Genomic DNA, 14,756 nt, shown 5'->3' on the forward strand with positions numbered 1-14,756 from the left:
ACGACGAACTGCAGTCAGGTCGAGACCCCGATGAGGACGACGAGCATGCAGATGAGCTTCCCTGAGACGGTTTCTTACAGTTTGTGCAGAAATTCTTTGGTTATGCAAACCGATTGTTGTCCGGGTGGCTGGTCTCAGACGATCTTCGAGGTGAAGATGCTGGATGTGGAGGTCCTGGGCTGGTGTGGTTACACGTGGTCTGCGGTTGTGAGGCCGGTTGGATGTACTGCCAACTTCTCTGAAACGCCTTTGGAGACGGCTTATGGTAGAGAAATTAACATTCAATTCACGGGCAACAGCTCTGGTGGACATTCCTGCAGTCAGCATGCCAATTGCACGCTCCCTCAAAACTGCGACATCTGTGGCATTGTGCTGTGTGATAAAACTGCACATTTTAGAGTGGCCTTTTATTGTGGCCAGCCTAAGGCGCACACCTGTGCAATAATCATGCTGTCTAATCAGCATCTTGATATGCCACACCTGTGAGGTGGATGGATTATCTCGGCAAAGGAGAAGTGCTCACTAACACAGATTTAGACAGATTTGTGAACAATATTTGAGAGAAATAGGCCTTTTGTGTACATAGAAGAAGTCTTATATCTTTGAGTTCAGCTCATGAAAAATGGGGGCAAAAACAAAAGTGTTGCGTTTATAATTTTGTTCAGTGTATATATGGATCAATATAAGCTTTCTGGACCAAAAAAAATAAATAAATAAAAAAAGTGTCATTTTTGGCCTTCGGGTAATTTTGACCCTCAAGGGACACTTTTGTTACAGGTTCGGGAGGGATGGATGAGGGTTTTAAAAAGTAATGTTGAGAATGAAGTGATTATTAGAAGCACATGAATAATTACAAAGTATCTTCTCAGTGTTTTTGACATGTTCATCTGATCACTCACTTAAAATCTAATTTCTGTTTCTTTGTGCAGCCTTGACAGATGAAACGGAGACATCTCAACAAGAAACTGGTACAGGAAGTGTGAAATGTTTTTTGTTGTGCAACAAGAAATGTTTAATGAAAAAGGGGATCAATGCTTTGTTAAAACCCATAAGTTTGTAGAAATATGGTTCAAATGCTTCATTACTGTACAGTACAGTTTTTGTACATTTGTAGTATAAATATGGTTGACTTTTACTTCACTGCATTTTAGATAAAGTTGAGACTTTTATTCTGATTTTAAAGAAAATGTATACTTTTCTTTATGTAATGTATTACATTTCTCCAGACCCTTTCATGTGTGACTGCAAACAACAGCAAAAAAAGACCTGCAAGAAAAACTGTGTGGGTCATTGATAGTGTCGTCTCACATAGACAAACCTTTGAGTTACGCCATAAAGTCTGATCTCTGTCTGCTTCAGTTGGCCTGGTCTCATTGTTTTAAGTAGTTATAAAATTTACAGGTGCAAAAATATACTACTTGTGCATTTGGATAGATGCTGAACTGTATAATACATATAGCAATACTCTATTCTAAAAATGGCAGAAAGCAGTATCAGAGTAATCCAAACAACACTGTTTTACATTCTACGTCCTCTCTGACAGTTTACAGTAGTTTTGTGTGAAACTTTAAGCCATTAATTGCTGAAAATCCCATTCATGATCCACTTCAGGAAGTCGCACACATCTCATTCAAAAGCACACATCACCCGAAATACGTTTTGTTTTTGATGCAGCAAACCCAAACGAAGACATTATGAAGTTTGTGTGTTAGATCAAATCTGATAAAAATAACAAGTATTTTTTGTGTAGTAATTTCAAAACTCTGATGTTCACATGCAAACACATTTGATGTAATGTCTGCTTTGTCTTTGTATTTTTTCTGTTTGTAGTTGCTGATGTCACACAAAAAGAGACACCGAGATCAGAGATCAGAGAAGGTGAAAGGAAACGGTTCATTGTTGTTGAAGAGACTGCCATAAGTAAAGCGTTTGGTGCTGATAATATATTGAGAGACAGACAGGGCAGGAAGAGCATTGCAATCAGAGCTGAAGATGATGAAGTTCAGAGTCAGACACATGGTGAGTAGTTGTCTTTTCATGTAATATTTTTAATATAAGAAGGGTCTTATGTTCATTGTTCAACTGTTCATTCAGTTGCAATCATGGGTAACACTTATCCAAGTTTTCAGAAGTCAAATTATAGATTCGTGTGAGGAACAGACCTAGATGTAGATCATTATTCACTGACAGTATCCCATCAGCTGAAGTCGTCAAATCTCATTTGCACTCACTTAAACCTGACATGTCTTAATGTCAGTGGCCAAACATCGTTGACAAGAAGAGTTCAAATTGAGTGACTATGAGATTTAACAGCTGACAGATTTTGTACAAAAACTAGTTTTAATGTGACTATCATGTCTAATAAGGTTTCATTGTCTAATTCATCTGTGAATGTTGTTAAAACAGGATTAGATGGAAACTCTCCTGGAAATGAACTAAACGAGCTAAAGGGTGAGATTTTGTTGTTTGCATGCCTGAACCTTCTTAATGCTCTCTCTCTCTCTCTCTCTCTCTCTCTCTCTCTCTCTCTCTCTCTCTCTCTCTCTCTCTCTCTCTCTCTCTCTCTCTCTCTCTCTCTCTCTCTCTCTCTCTCTCTCTCTCTCTCTCTCTCTCTCTCTCTCTCTCTCTCTATGTATATATATATATATATATATACACATAATATATATATATACACATACACATACAGTCAAGCCAAAAATTATTCAGACACCAGATTTTTTATTTATTTTTTTACTAGTGGGATAATAGTTCATTTATTTAAGTGAGGATAGAAAAATAAACTGTGACATATTATACCCAAGAATTCTTCATACAGGGGACTACCAGTAAAATTGATAACAAATTTGGGACCAAAAATTATTCAGACGCTTTGACCTGACCATGTTTTGCTTAAGTGTTTTTCTTTAATTGCTAATGTGACCTTTTTACACCACAGACTGAACAAAATTAAGCGTTGCTTGGTAATTGTTCAACAAAGTATTGATAGTTTAGTGTAAATATTGTCTTACTAACTTACATTAACAAACACATGCTGTGAAAAGTATTGTTTATTGTTAATTCTCATAAATGATGGATTTAACTAATGTTCACACATACAACATTAGTATAATTGTTACTGTTCAATAATAAAAAGTCATGCAGATGATGACGTGATTATTAGAAGTACATAAAGAATCCAATGCTGTTTCGCGACCAATTCATACATATCTTAAAATATGTAGGCTAGGAATTCTTCTCAGGGTTGCTGACATGTTCATCTGTTCATTCTCTTATAATATAATTTCTCTGTTTCTGTGTGCAGATTTGACCGAGGATGTGAAGATCTCTGAACAAGAAACACGTACGTATTACAACTGATACAGTAAGTGCACAATATGTTTTGTAGTGCGATAAGAGATGTTCAATGAAAAAGTATAGTTGTTGTATATAATGTAATGGATTTAAACGTCTTTTTGGCTTAAAACTGTGAAAACAGAGGTATTCAAAACAAGTGATGCAAGATTAGTCATGTGACACAATCCAGCGATCAATTAAAAGGGTTCAGTTCTGTATAGATTTGTTGTCAGCAAAATGGAAATCACAAACAGACCTTTACTTTCAAGGATATTTTCATTTTAAAGCTGCAAGAATGCTTGTATATTCGGCATAAATGTAATGCACAGGTTGCTCTACAAAAACGTTGAAGAAGCTCCTGCATTAAAGACATTTTATTTTTGTATTTAGAAAGCAAACCTTGTCTCTGTGTTTTAGGTAGGTATTCCCACGTAACATTTACAGGTACAACGTACTTTGTGCATTTGGATAGATGTTGAAATGTAAAGTACGTATAACACACACTAACCATTTCTTAAAGGGGTCATCGGATGCCCATTTTCCACAAGTTTATTTGATTCTTTAGGGTTCTTAATGAAAAGTCTATAACATACTTTGGTTAAAATTTCTCAGTGGTAGTGTAAAACAACACCCTTTTTACCCTGTCAAAAACAGCTCTTTTCAGAGCAAGCCGTTTTGTAGCATTTTCCTTTAAATGCAAATGAGCTCTGCTGACCCCGCCCCTCTCTTCCAAGCTGCTCTCTGAGGGACTGTTTACTTTAGCCTGCATTTAGCCTTGGAACTGGCTAACTAGCACGTTATAAAAAAAACTTATACTCACTTCTTCTGTAGGTGAAGCTGGATCATGAATGATTTGTGCAAACATAGGCACATTTAGGTAGATTGGGGCGTATTCCCTTCAGAAACAAACGTAATCCACTGAGTCTTCAGCGGCTCAGATGTCAGACGACGACTGCTATGTTCATGATTACATCCAACAACAGAACACCTCAATCGCTTACATCTGCTCCGGTGGTGAAACAATGGCGGACTGATGACAGCTCACTCAGGGCGGGTCTATGGTAAAACACCAGTGTCAATCAACAATCGGGGGAGGGGCCTGGGTCTGTGTGACGTCACACTGGCAGGAATCTGAGAACCGCTTGATTTGAGAAAGGGGTAATGATTTTAGGAGATTAAAAAAAAACACTGGGTGGATTTTTATCATTATAGGGTGGTTGTGTACACACACTGCCAACACACATTTATGTTCAAACAACATGTAAAAGTGCATTTCGCATCCGATGACCCCTTTAACAGTATATACAGTTTCTATTTCTGCTTATACAACTTCTTACAAGTCTCTGTTTCCAGGTGCCGATGTCACACAAGAAGAGACACCGAGATCAGAGATCATAGAAGGTGAAAGTGAACGGTTCATTTATGTTCAAGAGACTGCCATAAGTAAAGCGTTTGGTGCTGATAAGAGATTGCGAGACAGACAGGGCAAAAAGAGCCTTGTAATCCGTAAAACCAAGACTGAAGATGCTGGAGTTCAAACGCATGGTGAGTAGTTTAATGTAATATATTTTAACACAAGAAGGGTTTGTTTATTCAGTCGTATTCATGGGTATTCATAAAATAATGTTACAATTTTCTAGTTTTCATGTGACCATGTCTAATAAATGTAGATGTTTCATTGACTAATTTGTCTGTGATTGTTGTTAAAACAGGATCAGATGGAAAAGCTCCTGGAAATGAACTGAAAGAGCTGAAAGAAGGTGAGATTCTGTTGTTTGGTGAGTAGTTTAATGTAATATATTTTAACACAATAAGGGTTTGTTTATTCAGTCGTATTCATGGGTATTCATAATAAAATAATGTTACAATTTTCTAGTTTTCATGTGACCATGTCTAATAAATGTAGATGTTTCATTGACTAATTTGTCTGTGATTGTTGTTAAAACAGGATCAGATGGAAAAGCTCCTGGAAATGAACTGAAAGAGCTGAAAGAAGGTGAGATTCTGTTGTTTGCACTCAAATAAAAAAAATGAAAAATCCTCTGAAATCAAGCTGGCAGATAGTCAGAAATGAATGTAGGTGAATATAAGTGTTTGTCCTGAGAGAAATGGCTAATTTGTAAATCTTTTAATGCGTCAAAAGATCAATGTGAACTTTGCATTTGAGTTGACTGAGTTCTCAAATATAAATGCCATGTTCATTTGTGAGAAAAGAGCAAATGCTCAAACAAGATTTAACTTATAAAATGACTCAAATGTGCTATGGAAAAGCTCCTGGAAATGAACTGAAAGAAGGTGAGATTCTGTTGTTTGCACTCAAATAAAAAAAATGAAAAATCATCTGAAATCAAGCTGGCAGATAGTCAGAAATGAATGTAGGTGAATATAAGTGTTTGTCCTGAGAGAAATGGCTAATTTGTAAATCTTTTAATGCGTCAAAAGATCAATGTGAACTTTGCATTTGAGTTGACTGAGTTCTCAAATATAAATGCCATGTTCATTTGTGAGAAAAGAGCAAATGCTCAAACAAGATTTAACTTATAAAATGACTCAAATGTGCTATTGGCAATACGTGTTATTTAAATGATTTTCATTTCTATTGGTAATTTGACGGGAAAATATTGACATTTTGATTTCTCAGGAACAACTACAGGATTGATCTCCAGATTTGTCTCTTTTTAATTTCTGTGATTGTCTCTGTGTTTCCTGTCAGAATCAACAGGAAAAGACGTGAATGAAGAAAAACTTTTATGAGCCAAAAGGAAGAGGATGGATCAAATGAGTAGATATAGAAGAGCTCAGTTTAGTGAGATAAGACACGCCCACCAGTGTCAATCACTGTGACCTCATCAACATTTCAGTTCTTTCACAAGCCTCTAGAATCCATCCAGTCAAAGTGAGAACCCCATGTCTCTTGTGTAAAAAGCTGTTTTGGTTTCAGATGAACAGGGGAATGTGTTAATGAAATAATGTCATATATAACTGTATTAATGTTACACTACATACCTGTTATCCTAAGATGTGTTTTACCACAGAAGTATCTCTCAAACCATTGTATGTGCTGTACACGGTTAATGTCCTCGTTCAGCTTTGATCCCAGTGTCTCTAAAGATCACATGACCTTCTCCTCATGTGTAGAAATTAATCTGACTATATTCAGTATTCAGTGTCAATGTGACACTTTTGTTGCAGAAATTAACCAACTACTTTAAGTTACCGTTCTTTTTCAACTTTGCATGTTTTATGCTATATAAAATAACCATGCTTAAATATGTTATCCAAAGATATGTTTTAAAGGAAATCTGTTTCAACATCCTTTAATCAAATTACAAATGTGACCTGAATTTAGAGTGTATTACGTCCAGAGACGTATTTGTTTCTCTCTATTTAGCAGGAAGTAATTGCTGCCAACTGACTCCAATGATTGGTTGTCTGCTGTGTTTGGAGGAATTTATGCCTTGTTGATTGGGTTTCTCTTCAGTGTTATTGTATTAACACTCTTGTTGTAATTGGTGTTTATGAAAAAGAAATACTTTCTGGTTTGTAAGCTACTATTTGTTTGTGTATTATTCTTAATTCATTTATATTATTTTTGGGGGGAATTGGTTAGTAGAGTGGTGGGTGCCATTTTTTTTTTTTTTTTACTTGTTTTCTCCTGTTCAAGCTATTTGGGGAGTTAGTGTATTTTGTTGTATTTTTCTTTTAATAGTTTAGTTAGTTTTTCTCTCTACTGGTTAGAGGGGTTATGTTTGTTTGGCCTTTGCCTCCTCTTGAATCCTTGTAATCCTCTGACAATCACAAAATAAAAGAACTTGTTTTTGATACTGAGTTGATTTTGGTCATTGTGAAAGCACTGGGATTGGGAACCGGACCTTGTTGCCTCCACACATCACACCATTTTATTCTCTTACATGTTCTTCCATCAATAGACTATAATGGGAACGTTTAAAAATTTGGGAGCTTGTTTATCAGTAACAAAATGTAATTTATCTTTATTTTTGTTATCTGCAACAGGATGTGTAAACTGCTCCACTGTTAGACAATTACTTTTGTAAATGGTACATGCTCTTGTTCCATCTTGTATATTTTGCCTGACTATGTTTGACGTGGGAGGAGAAGAATTTGGAATTTGACACTCTTGTTTACAGTACTTTCCACTTTGGAAGCATGCAATCGTTGTCGTAAAAGGGCTTTAATTTCCATAGCAGACGTCTTTTAAAATAGTGTCTCTAAAGAGGTATAGGGGAAATTACAATTAAATGCCATGGAGACCAATATGCTCAATGAAGACCAGGAGTCAAAGTTGAAGTTCCATTAAACATTAAAAATTAAACAAGCTCTTCACCACATTTTTATATATATTTTAAAAAAAAATTACACATCAATTTCCATCAGTTTTGCGGGTCATTTCAAAGGTGCAACAGAAATGAGAGGCTATGAGATCCATCATTTGTGTTGCTATTGTTATTCTGTTTAGGGTCATTATGTTTACATCCATGTATTTATACAAATACCTCACTGTATAATATTTATTCACCCTCAAACTATCTAAGATGGAGTTTGTTTCTTTAACGGAACAGATTTGGTTCCGTTAAACAGAATTATGCTTTATATCACTTGCTCACCATTGGATCCTATGCAGTGAATGGGTGCCGTCAGAATGAGAGTCCAAACAGCTGATAAAAACATCACAATAATCCACAAGAAATTATTCTTGACTCCAGTCCATTGTGTCCAGTCCATTTGTGATGTTTTTATCAGCTGTTTGGACTCTCATTCTGACGGCACCCATTCACTGCAGAGGATCCATTGGTGGAATTTTCATTTCTGGGTGAACCGTTCCTGTAATTTAAAAGATCAGTTAGAATGTCCTTCTATGCAGATATGATCAAATAAATGGCTAATGAATGAAAATGTATCTGCATCCTTTTGGAATTCTACAAACAACCTTCAGCAAACATATCTGGAACTTATTGTGCTGCTCAACTGATGTTGGTCTGATTTTACTCTGTGGGTCGGATGGTGACGTCTAGTCTCTTCCGTCCTGTTCAGCTCATTTCTTGTAGATCTGATGTCATAAACCAGAAAAGCAACAGCAGCCACGCTTACCAGAGCAGAAATAGCCAATCGCATCACAGTTTCAGTAAAACCACAACAGTGGACGTGGTCTGAAAAAAAAGAAAAACACAGAGTTAGAATAATGCATTTAACTCTCGTTCAAACAGACTCATACAGTAGGTGCCGGTTTTATGGGTTGTTATTATTAGGAAGTCAAGCATTCACTGCAAAGGCAAAACATCCACAAGCTTCACTGTGTGTTTGAATATGTTTGCATGCACATTTCATGCAAAAGTCATGAACCATTAGGAAGTCGTGGCCTAATGGTTAGAGAGTCGGACTCGTAACCCAAAGGTTGCGGGTTTGAGTCTCGTACCGGCAGGGATTGTAGGTGGGGGGAGTGAATGTACAGCGCTCTCTTCCACCTTCAATACCACGACTGAGGTGCCCTTGAGCAAGGCACCGAACCCCCAACTGCTCCCCGGGTGCCGCAGCATAAATGACGGTGTGTGCGTGTTCACTGCTGTGTGTGTGCACTTTGGATGGGTTAAATGCAGAGCAGTAATTCCAAGTATGGGTCACCATACTTGGCCACATGTCACGTCACTTTCATATGTCCACTTTCATATGTCCATTTTCTTTGTTTACCCAAATAACATGTTTAATGTAAGCAATTCTAGACTCTTTTAAGGGCTTTAGCCACATCTTAAATCTATGCTCTCATAGAAACCTGTGTGATTATTTGATTCTTTCTCCAAGATATATTTTGCTTTTGAGCACTAGTTTTTTTTTTCTGAGCAACTTGGGGCACCACACCCACACACGGCCCTCAGACACATGCTTCATGCCTCTGTTGCTCGTCTGTGGTCTATTCTTTGTTCCAGTGAAATCATAAAAAGAAAAAAAAAGCAAACACAAACAGGTTATTCTTTCTCCACAAATGCATGTGCTGATCAAATGTACACCTTGAATGCAATGTGAGCCACATTAGATAACTCATCTGTTGAATGAAAAAATATAATGTAAATTAAAATATTGCAATTTTAATGGGTTTATGTGGTTGATTTGTTCACACCCATCTGCAGTAAGATAAAGCAACATCTATGAATATGTGCTGCATTGGTATTGTGGTTGGTCACAACTGCATAAACGTGGCCTCAATTCTGACATCAAGCCACGACTAACACTATTTCAGAAACAAAAAATCTTAAAGTTTTATAAAAACTCATGTCACATTAACTGAACACATTTAACACAGTTCTGCTCTCACACTAGCATCATGAGTGGCATACCTGAACTTGGCTGATGGAGTTCAGTAATGTTGACATATTCAGTCTGGTTGACGATTAAATTGGACGACACAAAACTTGAGCTTGTTGAACTTTCTGGTGTTGTAGAACTTTGTGGAGTCTCTGAAAGTGACAGATGTTAGTGTGACACTGGTCTCATCACACACACAGTTCTGATCTTTATAATAGATTTATTTTTTAAATGGAATTAAATGGATAGTTCACCCAAAAAATTAAAAAATATGTCCTCATTTACGAAGAAAGAAGCTCATACAGGTTTGACACAACTTGTGGGTAAATAAATGGTGACAGAATTTCATTTTTGGGCAAACTATCCCTTTAATAGTTAACACCATGACAAGAACAGAAAATAAACATTTTAAAATATTACAATGACAAGACAACGATATAATTCAAATGAAGAAAAGTCCTGGAAAATTACACTCACCACTGACCATAACACTGAAACTCATGTAGCTGGTCTCACGGCTGAAAACGGTTACTTGATAAAGTCCAGAGTCTGTGGTTCTGGTGTTTGTGATAGTCAGAGATCCAGTCTGATCCAGTTGTAGTCTGCCTCTGAATCTCCCATCAGGACCATCATATGTGGAGTTGGTTTGCGTGAGCTTGCCGACTTCAGCTATTCGAGTGTTTCCGAACATCCACTGTATTAACAAATATGTCTGTATTTTATTAGCATCAGTGTGTAGAGTGACAGGATCTCCCTCCATCACTGATATTGTCTTCACTTCATCTGTCACATCTAGAGAACAAAGAGGAACATGTTTTGTAACAGACTAAATACTCCCCATAAACTGTATGTTGACCATACTAAATCTGTATAATGCAGACGTATCCTCCGTGTGAATGCTGAATGAAAACAAGACTTTAAAGTGGGATATAATTAGACATGAATAACAATGAAAGTTCCTGAATTCAGTGCAAAGTGATTTTATTAAGTAGCATTATGCAAGGATAACAGGCCTACTGTGGATCAGCATGTTTTTAGACAAGAAAACAATATGTTGTTTTGGAATTCCTTCCACTAAATTTCTCAACAGGCCACAAAACTAGCAGTGATAATAAACTGTCTGAAAACTTTTTATGAGGTAATGTAATTTATTGTAATGGCATTTATTTAAGTAAAAACAGGTATAACTTACCAACCAGACGCCACAAGCACACACATAACAAAATAAAAGCGTTAACCATATTCATTGGTGGCTATTTGTCATTCACCAGTATTGTCTAAAAAGCAGACTCTGTCGCTGCATATCGCCTATGTCTACAGGCTCTCTAGTAGGCGTTCCCTAGTAAGTTTTTATAACGAATATAACCGGATGCCATGCCAAGATGTTGACATAGAATACGTTTTCTTACCATTCAAAACAAACGTTTTGGAGAGGGAACATTACATGTAAACGGAACAATAATTAACATGTCCAATAAAATGCATAAAGTGAACTAGGAAAAACGTGCTCTTCAATCCTTGCTAGTAATACTGTCTATGCGCCGTTTTGCTGACACTGCACTACCGTGGCTGCGTTCCAATTCTTAAGGTCCCTATGCAGTGTCCGCTGTACTCAGTGAGCAGATAGCCTATTTACGGAAGTTTTTTTATTTTTATTATTTTTTTAATTAATGAAAATAGAACAAATAACAAACAGAGCATAGCATAAGACAGTCCGTGCTATACAAAGTGTGACATTAATTAGTAACGGGAACTGAAAAAAAAATGTCATAATATTTTAAACATGTTAATGACTTTTAATTTTTTTAACAATTTCAGAGAAGATATAAAACAATCAAATTCCACTACCTTAAATATTGGGATGAAATTAAGCATTTTTGTTTATGTATATAAAATTTTGCCAGCAATATTAATAAATCAACAATGTATTCAAGACCTTTGTTAACATTGTTTTCATAGTACACAATAATATCCTTTAAAGAAAAACAGTATTTATCCTTTACTAGATTAAAAATAAATTCTGCCAATTCCTTCCAAAAATTTTGGGTAATTTTACAATCAAAAAATAAATGTGATAACACCTCTTTCTCATTTTTACAAAAGGAGCACAATTCATCAATATCAGAGTATCTTGAAATTATTGATTTAACATGAGGGCCTATTTACGGAAGTTCATCTCGCTTTCGTTTAGAACACAAGTCACAGACGAAAAGCGCTGGTTGACATAACGCTACGTTTTCTTTCGATTTTATTACAACTTCGTAAAACACTTAGGCTACGGTTTTTCGTGAAAGTAGCGTACAGGATGGAGTGTAAACGGTGAAAACAGCCACCAGAAATTTATTTAGTAACTACATTTCTTTCACAGCTTCAGAATGAAGGGACAAAGTGTTTCTAGTCAGATAGCTGCTGACAGGTTGTGAACAGCTGGATACGTGCCAATATGGGAAACGCCCGCTATTGCGTCACACAATGCCAAGTGGAGGCGAGTCGAGTTTCGAAATTCCTTCAAGGATAACATTACTGGGACTTTACGTTTTATTCATATCGTTGAGAAAAGTCGTAATTCCCAGCTGGTTTAACGGCTCTCCGTTAGAATTTGGTGCTTTTGTTATGCTGTTTTGAGTTTATCAGTCTGGGTGCTTCGTGACGACAAACGCAATTCAACAACATAAAAATATAAAGTAAACTCATTGATCATCTTTATTAAATTCGGATTCTGCGCAGCTCTACAAAAACAGGAGGACAATGTTATTGGTCTTTCTATTATTAATGGCTGGTAAGTTTTTGGAAATGTGTTTACTTTCGGTTTCGATATGGATCCACACCATAACACCAAAAACAGTTCCTATTGTTTTCTTATTTCTAGAATTTGTTCATTTACAAGGTCTAACCAATCACTAAGTGGGACAAAACAGGGTGCAAAAGTTAACAAATAAAACCTTGCACTCGGACAAATGAAACTACATTTACTTATGTAGCTACTGTAGCCTACTGAGCTATGCTTTGATACAACCTCCCAACTTTTTTATTTTATTTTTTTTTATCAAAATGTGCTTTTTTTAAACTTGGACTGTGTAATATAATTTCAACTTTATCTTTAACAGCAATCAAGATGTTTTTAACATTTCAAAACACATTATCATGTTAGCAGACAGATTATACTTTCACATGTGACCAACAATTCCACAACAAATATAAAATACCATAATGAAATATTATCAAAATATTCAACTGACGGAGGTGACAGAACTGACGGAGTTGACACATCTGACGGTGGTGACGAAAACCTGCATTTGTAGTCATTTTAACTATCAAATACATTGAATCAATTAATTACTGTATTAAAGCAAACACAACAAACAGTGAGTATGTTATTGTTTATAAAGCTTTTAATCAAGAGTCACATATTTTGATATAGGCCTATCATTGGAACACAAAATCTTATGGTGGTGACATCTGACGGTGTTGACAAATTTGGCATTTCTTTCACAAAACAAATGGGAGTTCATGTAATATCCATTTGTTTTTTTTTCTGTTGATGCTAAATGCTAATCATGGAACCTGCTTCAGGCGAATAAAATGATCGAAATATTTCAAATTTCCTCAGAAATTGGAAGATGGGGTTGACATATCATGGCTGTGACACAGGAAATATTAACATTAGGATTTAAAATATTCTAAAACTATAAAACTGACCAGAGCATGTCTGTCCTGATATTCCCTGATTTTATTACATTTTAATGAATGTCTGACGGTGTTGACAAAAAGTGGAGACACAACTTTGAAACCTTATGAAACATGCATGTGTCATTGAAGAACAACCTTGCTTTGATAAGAGATATTATTAAGTGATGCTTTTGATAAAACAAGGTCTTTTTCATCATTCATTTTTTTTTATCCATTTTATAGCATATTAATTATTAAACCCTTCTCTGTGGACACTGTTTTAGATGCAGTGAGAAGACAATAAGTGTCATAGATTTCATATAATAATGATACAATTAAATTGAAGGGGATAATTGTGTTAAATACATTCTATTATTAATCCCCCATAACTTTTACAATTGAAAATATTGTTATTTTTAAACCTAATAGCAGTTACAATTGCCGGGCATGTTTTGTCCCATGTCTTAAGAATCAGCGCAATTTAACTTAGCCTAAAGCTGACTTCAATCTCGACATCAGGAAGGCTTTTTGACCTGATCATTTCGGTAACTAAGACCCCCAAATATAACGAGGCCCTTGCAAAATCAAATTTAATAGGTGTCGATCGGCAAAAAGCCTGCTGAATTTTTGTATTCATAGTCTTTTTGTTTTCATAGACTGTTGCCTGTTTTCAAAGTAAACAGTGCATCTTCATCATCGGTAGAATCCAGTTTGGTTAAAACGTCTGCATGCCTAAACGTTCAATAGGCCTATTTGCTTACATTCTTCTTATTCTTACGGCAAACAATTGTTAATCACGTATTCATCGTGCTTCATACATTTATCTTGTTTTGATACATAGCTTGTGTTGTTTTAATTTTCACATTTATGGTCTTAATTTTCACAATTTTTCCCTTAACAGTCTAAAAAGTAGGCTAATCACATATTTGTCTTTTTTAGCAGCTCACACAATGATTACAGTTGAATCTGTTTGCTGTAGTTAGTGTTGTATCATTAAAACCGTTTCTGTTTGTTTTCTAGATGGAGAGACAAGTAAAACTGTGAACATGTCGGTGACAGAGGGGGATGCTGTCACTCTACAATCTGATCTTTCGGAAATATTGAATGATGATACAGTATTATGGATGTTTGGACCTAAAGACACTCTCATATCTCAAATCCGAAGACAGGATGACCTGACCTCATTTTTGGTCACCGATGATGTGGGATTCAGAGGCAGATTGCAGGTGGATCAAAACACTGGCTCTCTCACCATCAGAAACACCAGAATCAGACACTCTGGACGATATAAACTATCCTTCTCTAGAGAAAAGACTACAATCAAGATATTTAATGTTACTGTCTTTGGTAAGTCTTCCATTGTAACAATGATCCAGTTTCTAAACTCTGAGTTGTTTTTCCTGTTTCAAACTGTTCATATTTAAACAGGGTTA

General features: G+C 36.0%; 3 protein-coding genes across 5 annotated transcripts in view; 2 read left to right on the forward strand and 1 right to left on the reverse strand.

Moving 5' to 3' along the window:
- Positions 1-7,343, forward strand: part of LOC107667501 (uncharacterized) — an 11,009-nt gene extending 3,666 nt beyond the window's left edge. The window contains exons 7-13 of one of the 2 annotated variants that reach the window (XM_016459175.1): positions 930-968; positions 1,831-2,019; positions 2,407-2,451; positions 3,305-3,343; positions 4,690-4,881; positions 5,049-5,096; positions 6,050-7,343. In XM_016459175.1, coding sequence (XP_016314661.1) covers positions 930-968; positions 1,831-2,019; positions 2,407-2,451; positions 3,305-3,343; positions 4,690-4,881; positions 5,049-5,096; positions 6,050-6,090 — 593 coding nt within the window. In that variant the 3' untranslated portion in view covers positions 6,091-7,343. Of the gene's footprint in view, positions 1-929; positions 969-1,830; positions 2,020-2,406; positions 2,452-3,304; positions 3,344-4,689; positions 4,882-5,048; positions 5,097-5,284; positions 5,333-6,049 lie in introns of both variants that reach the window. The other variant, XM_016459176.1, reaches the window with a different exon arrangement.
- The window catches only part of LOC107667490 (uncharacterized), a 54,812-nt gene that overhangs the window by 36,669 nt on the left and 3,387 nt on the right, over positions 1-14,756 (forward strand). Inside the window, exons 26-34 of the mRNA XM_016459163.1 lie at positions 930-968; positions 1,831-2,019; positions 2,407-2,451; positions 3,305-3,343; positions 4,690-4,881; positions 5,049-5,114; positions 5,285-5,332; positions 12,353-12,433; positions 14,344-14,670. Coding sequence (XP_016314649.1) covers positions 930-968; positions 1,831-2,019; positions 2,407-2,451; positions 3,305-3,343; positions 4,690-4,881; positions 5,049-5,114; positions 5,285-5,332; positions 12,353-12,433; positions 14,344-14,670 — 1,026 coding nt within the window. The remainder of the gene's footprint in view (positions 1-929; positions 969-1,830; positions 2,020-2,406; positions 2,452-3,304; positions 3,344-4,689; positions 4,882-5,048; positions 5,115-5,284; positions 5,333-12,352; positions 12,434-14,343; positions 14,671-14,756) is intronic.
- LOC107667502 (uncharacterized) lies at positions 8,140-11,237 on the reverse strand. 2 transcript variants are annotated; one of them, XM_016459179.1, is made up of 4 exons: positions 11,159-11,237; positions 10,132-10,446; positions 9,687-9,806; positions 8,140-8,504 (listed from the first exon to the last, which is right to left on the reverse strand). In XM_016459179.1, exons 2-4 carry the CDS (start codon positions 10,412-10,414, stop codon positions 8,287-8,289), a joined length of 621 nt encoding a protein of 206 aa, XP_016314665.1. In that variant the 5' UTR covers positions 10,415-10,446; positions 11,159-11,237; the 3' UTR covers positions 8,140-8,286. The 2 variants fall into 2 exon arrangements, with proteins under 2 accessions (XP_016314665.1, XP_016314664.1); XM_016459178.1 differs by lacking the exon at positions 11,159-11,237 and adding an exon at positions 10,847-11,071.

The sequence above is a fragment of the Sinocyclocheilus anshuiensis genome, unplaced genomic scaffold (assembly GCF_001515605.1).
Source record: "Sinocyclocheilus anshuiensis isolate Anshui unplaced genomic scaffold, SAMN03320099.WGS_v1.1 scaffold1779, whole genome shotgun sequence".
Classification (NCBI taxonomy): domain Eukaryota; kingdom Metazoa; phylum Chordata; class Actinopteri; order Cypriniformes; family Cyprinidae; genus Sinocyclocheilus; species Sinocyclocheilus anshuiensis.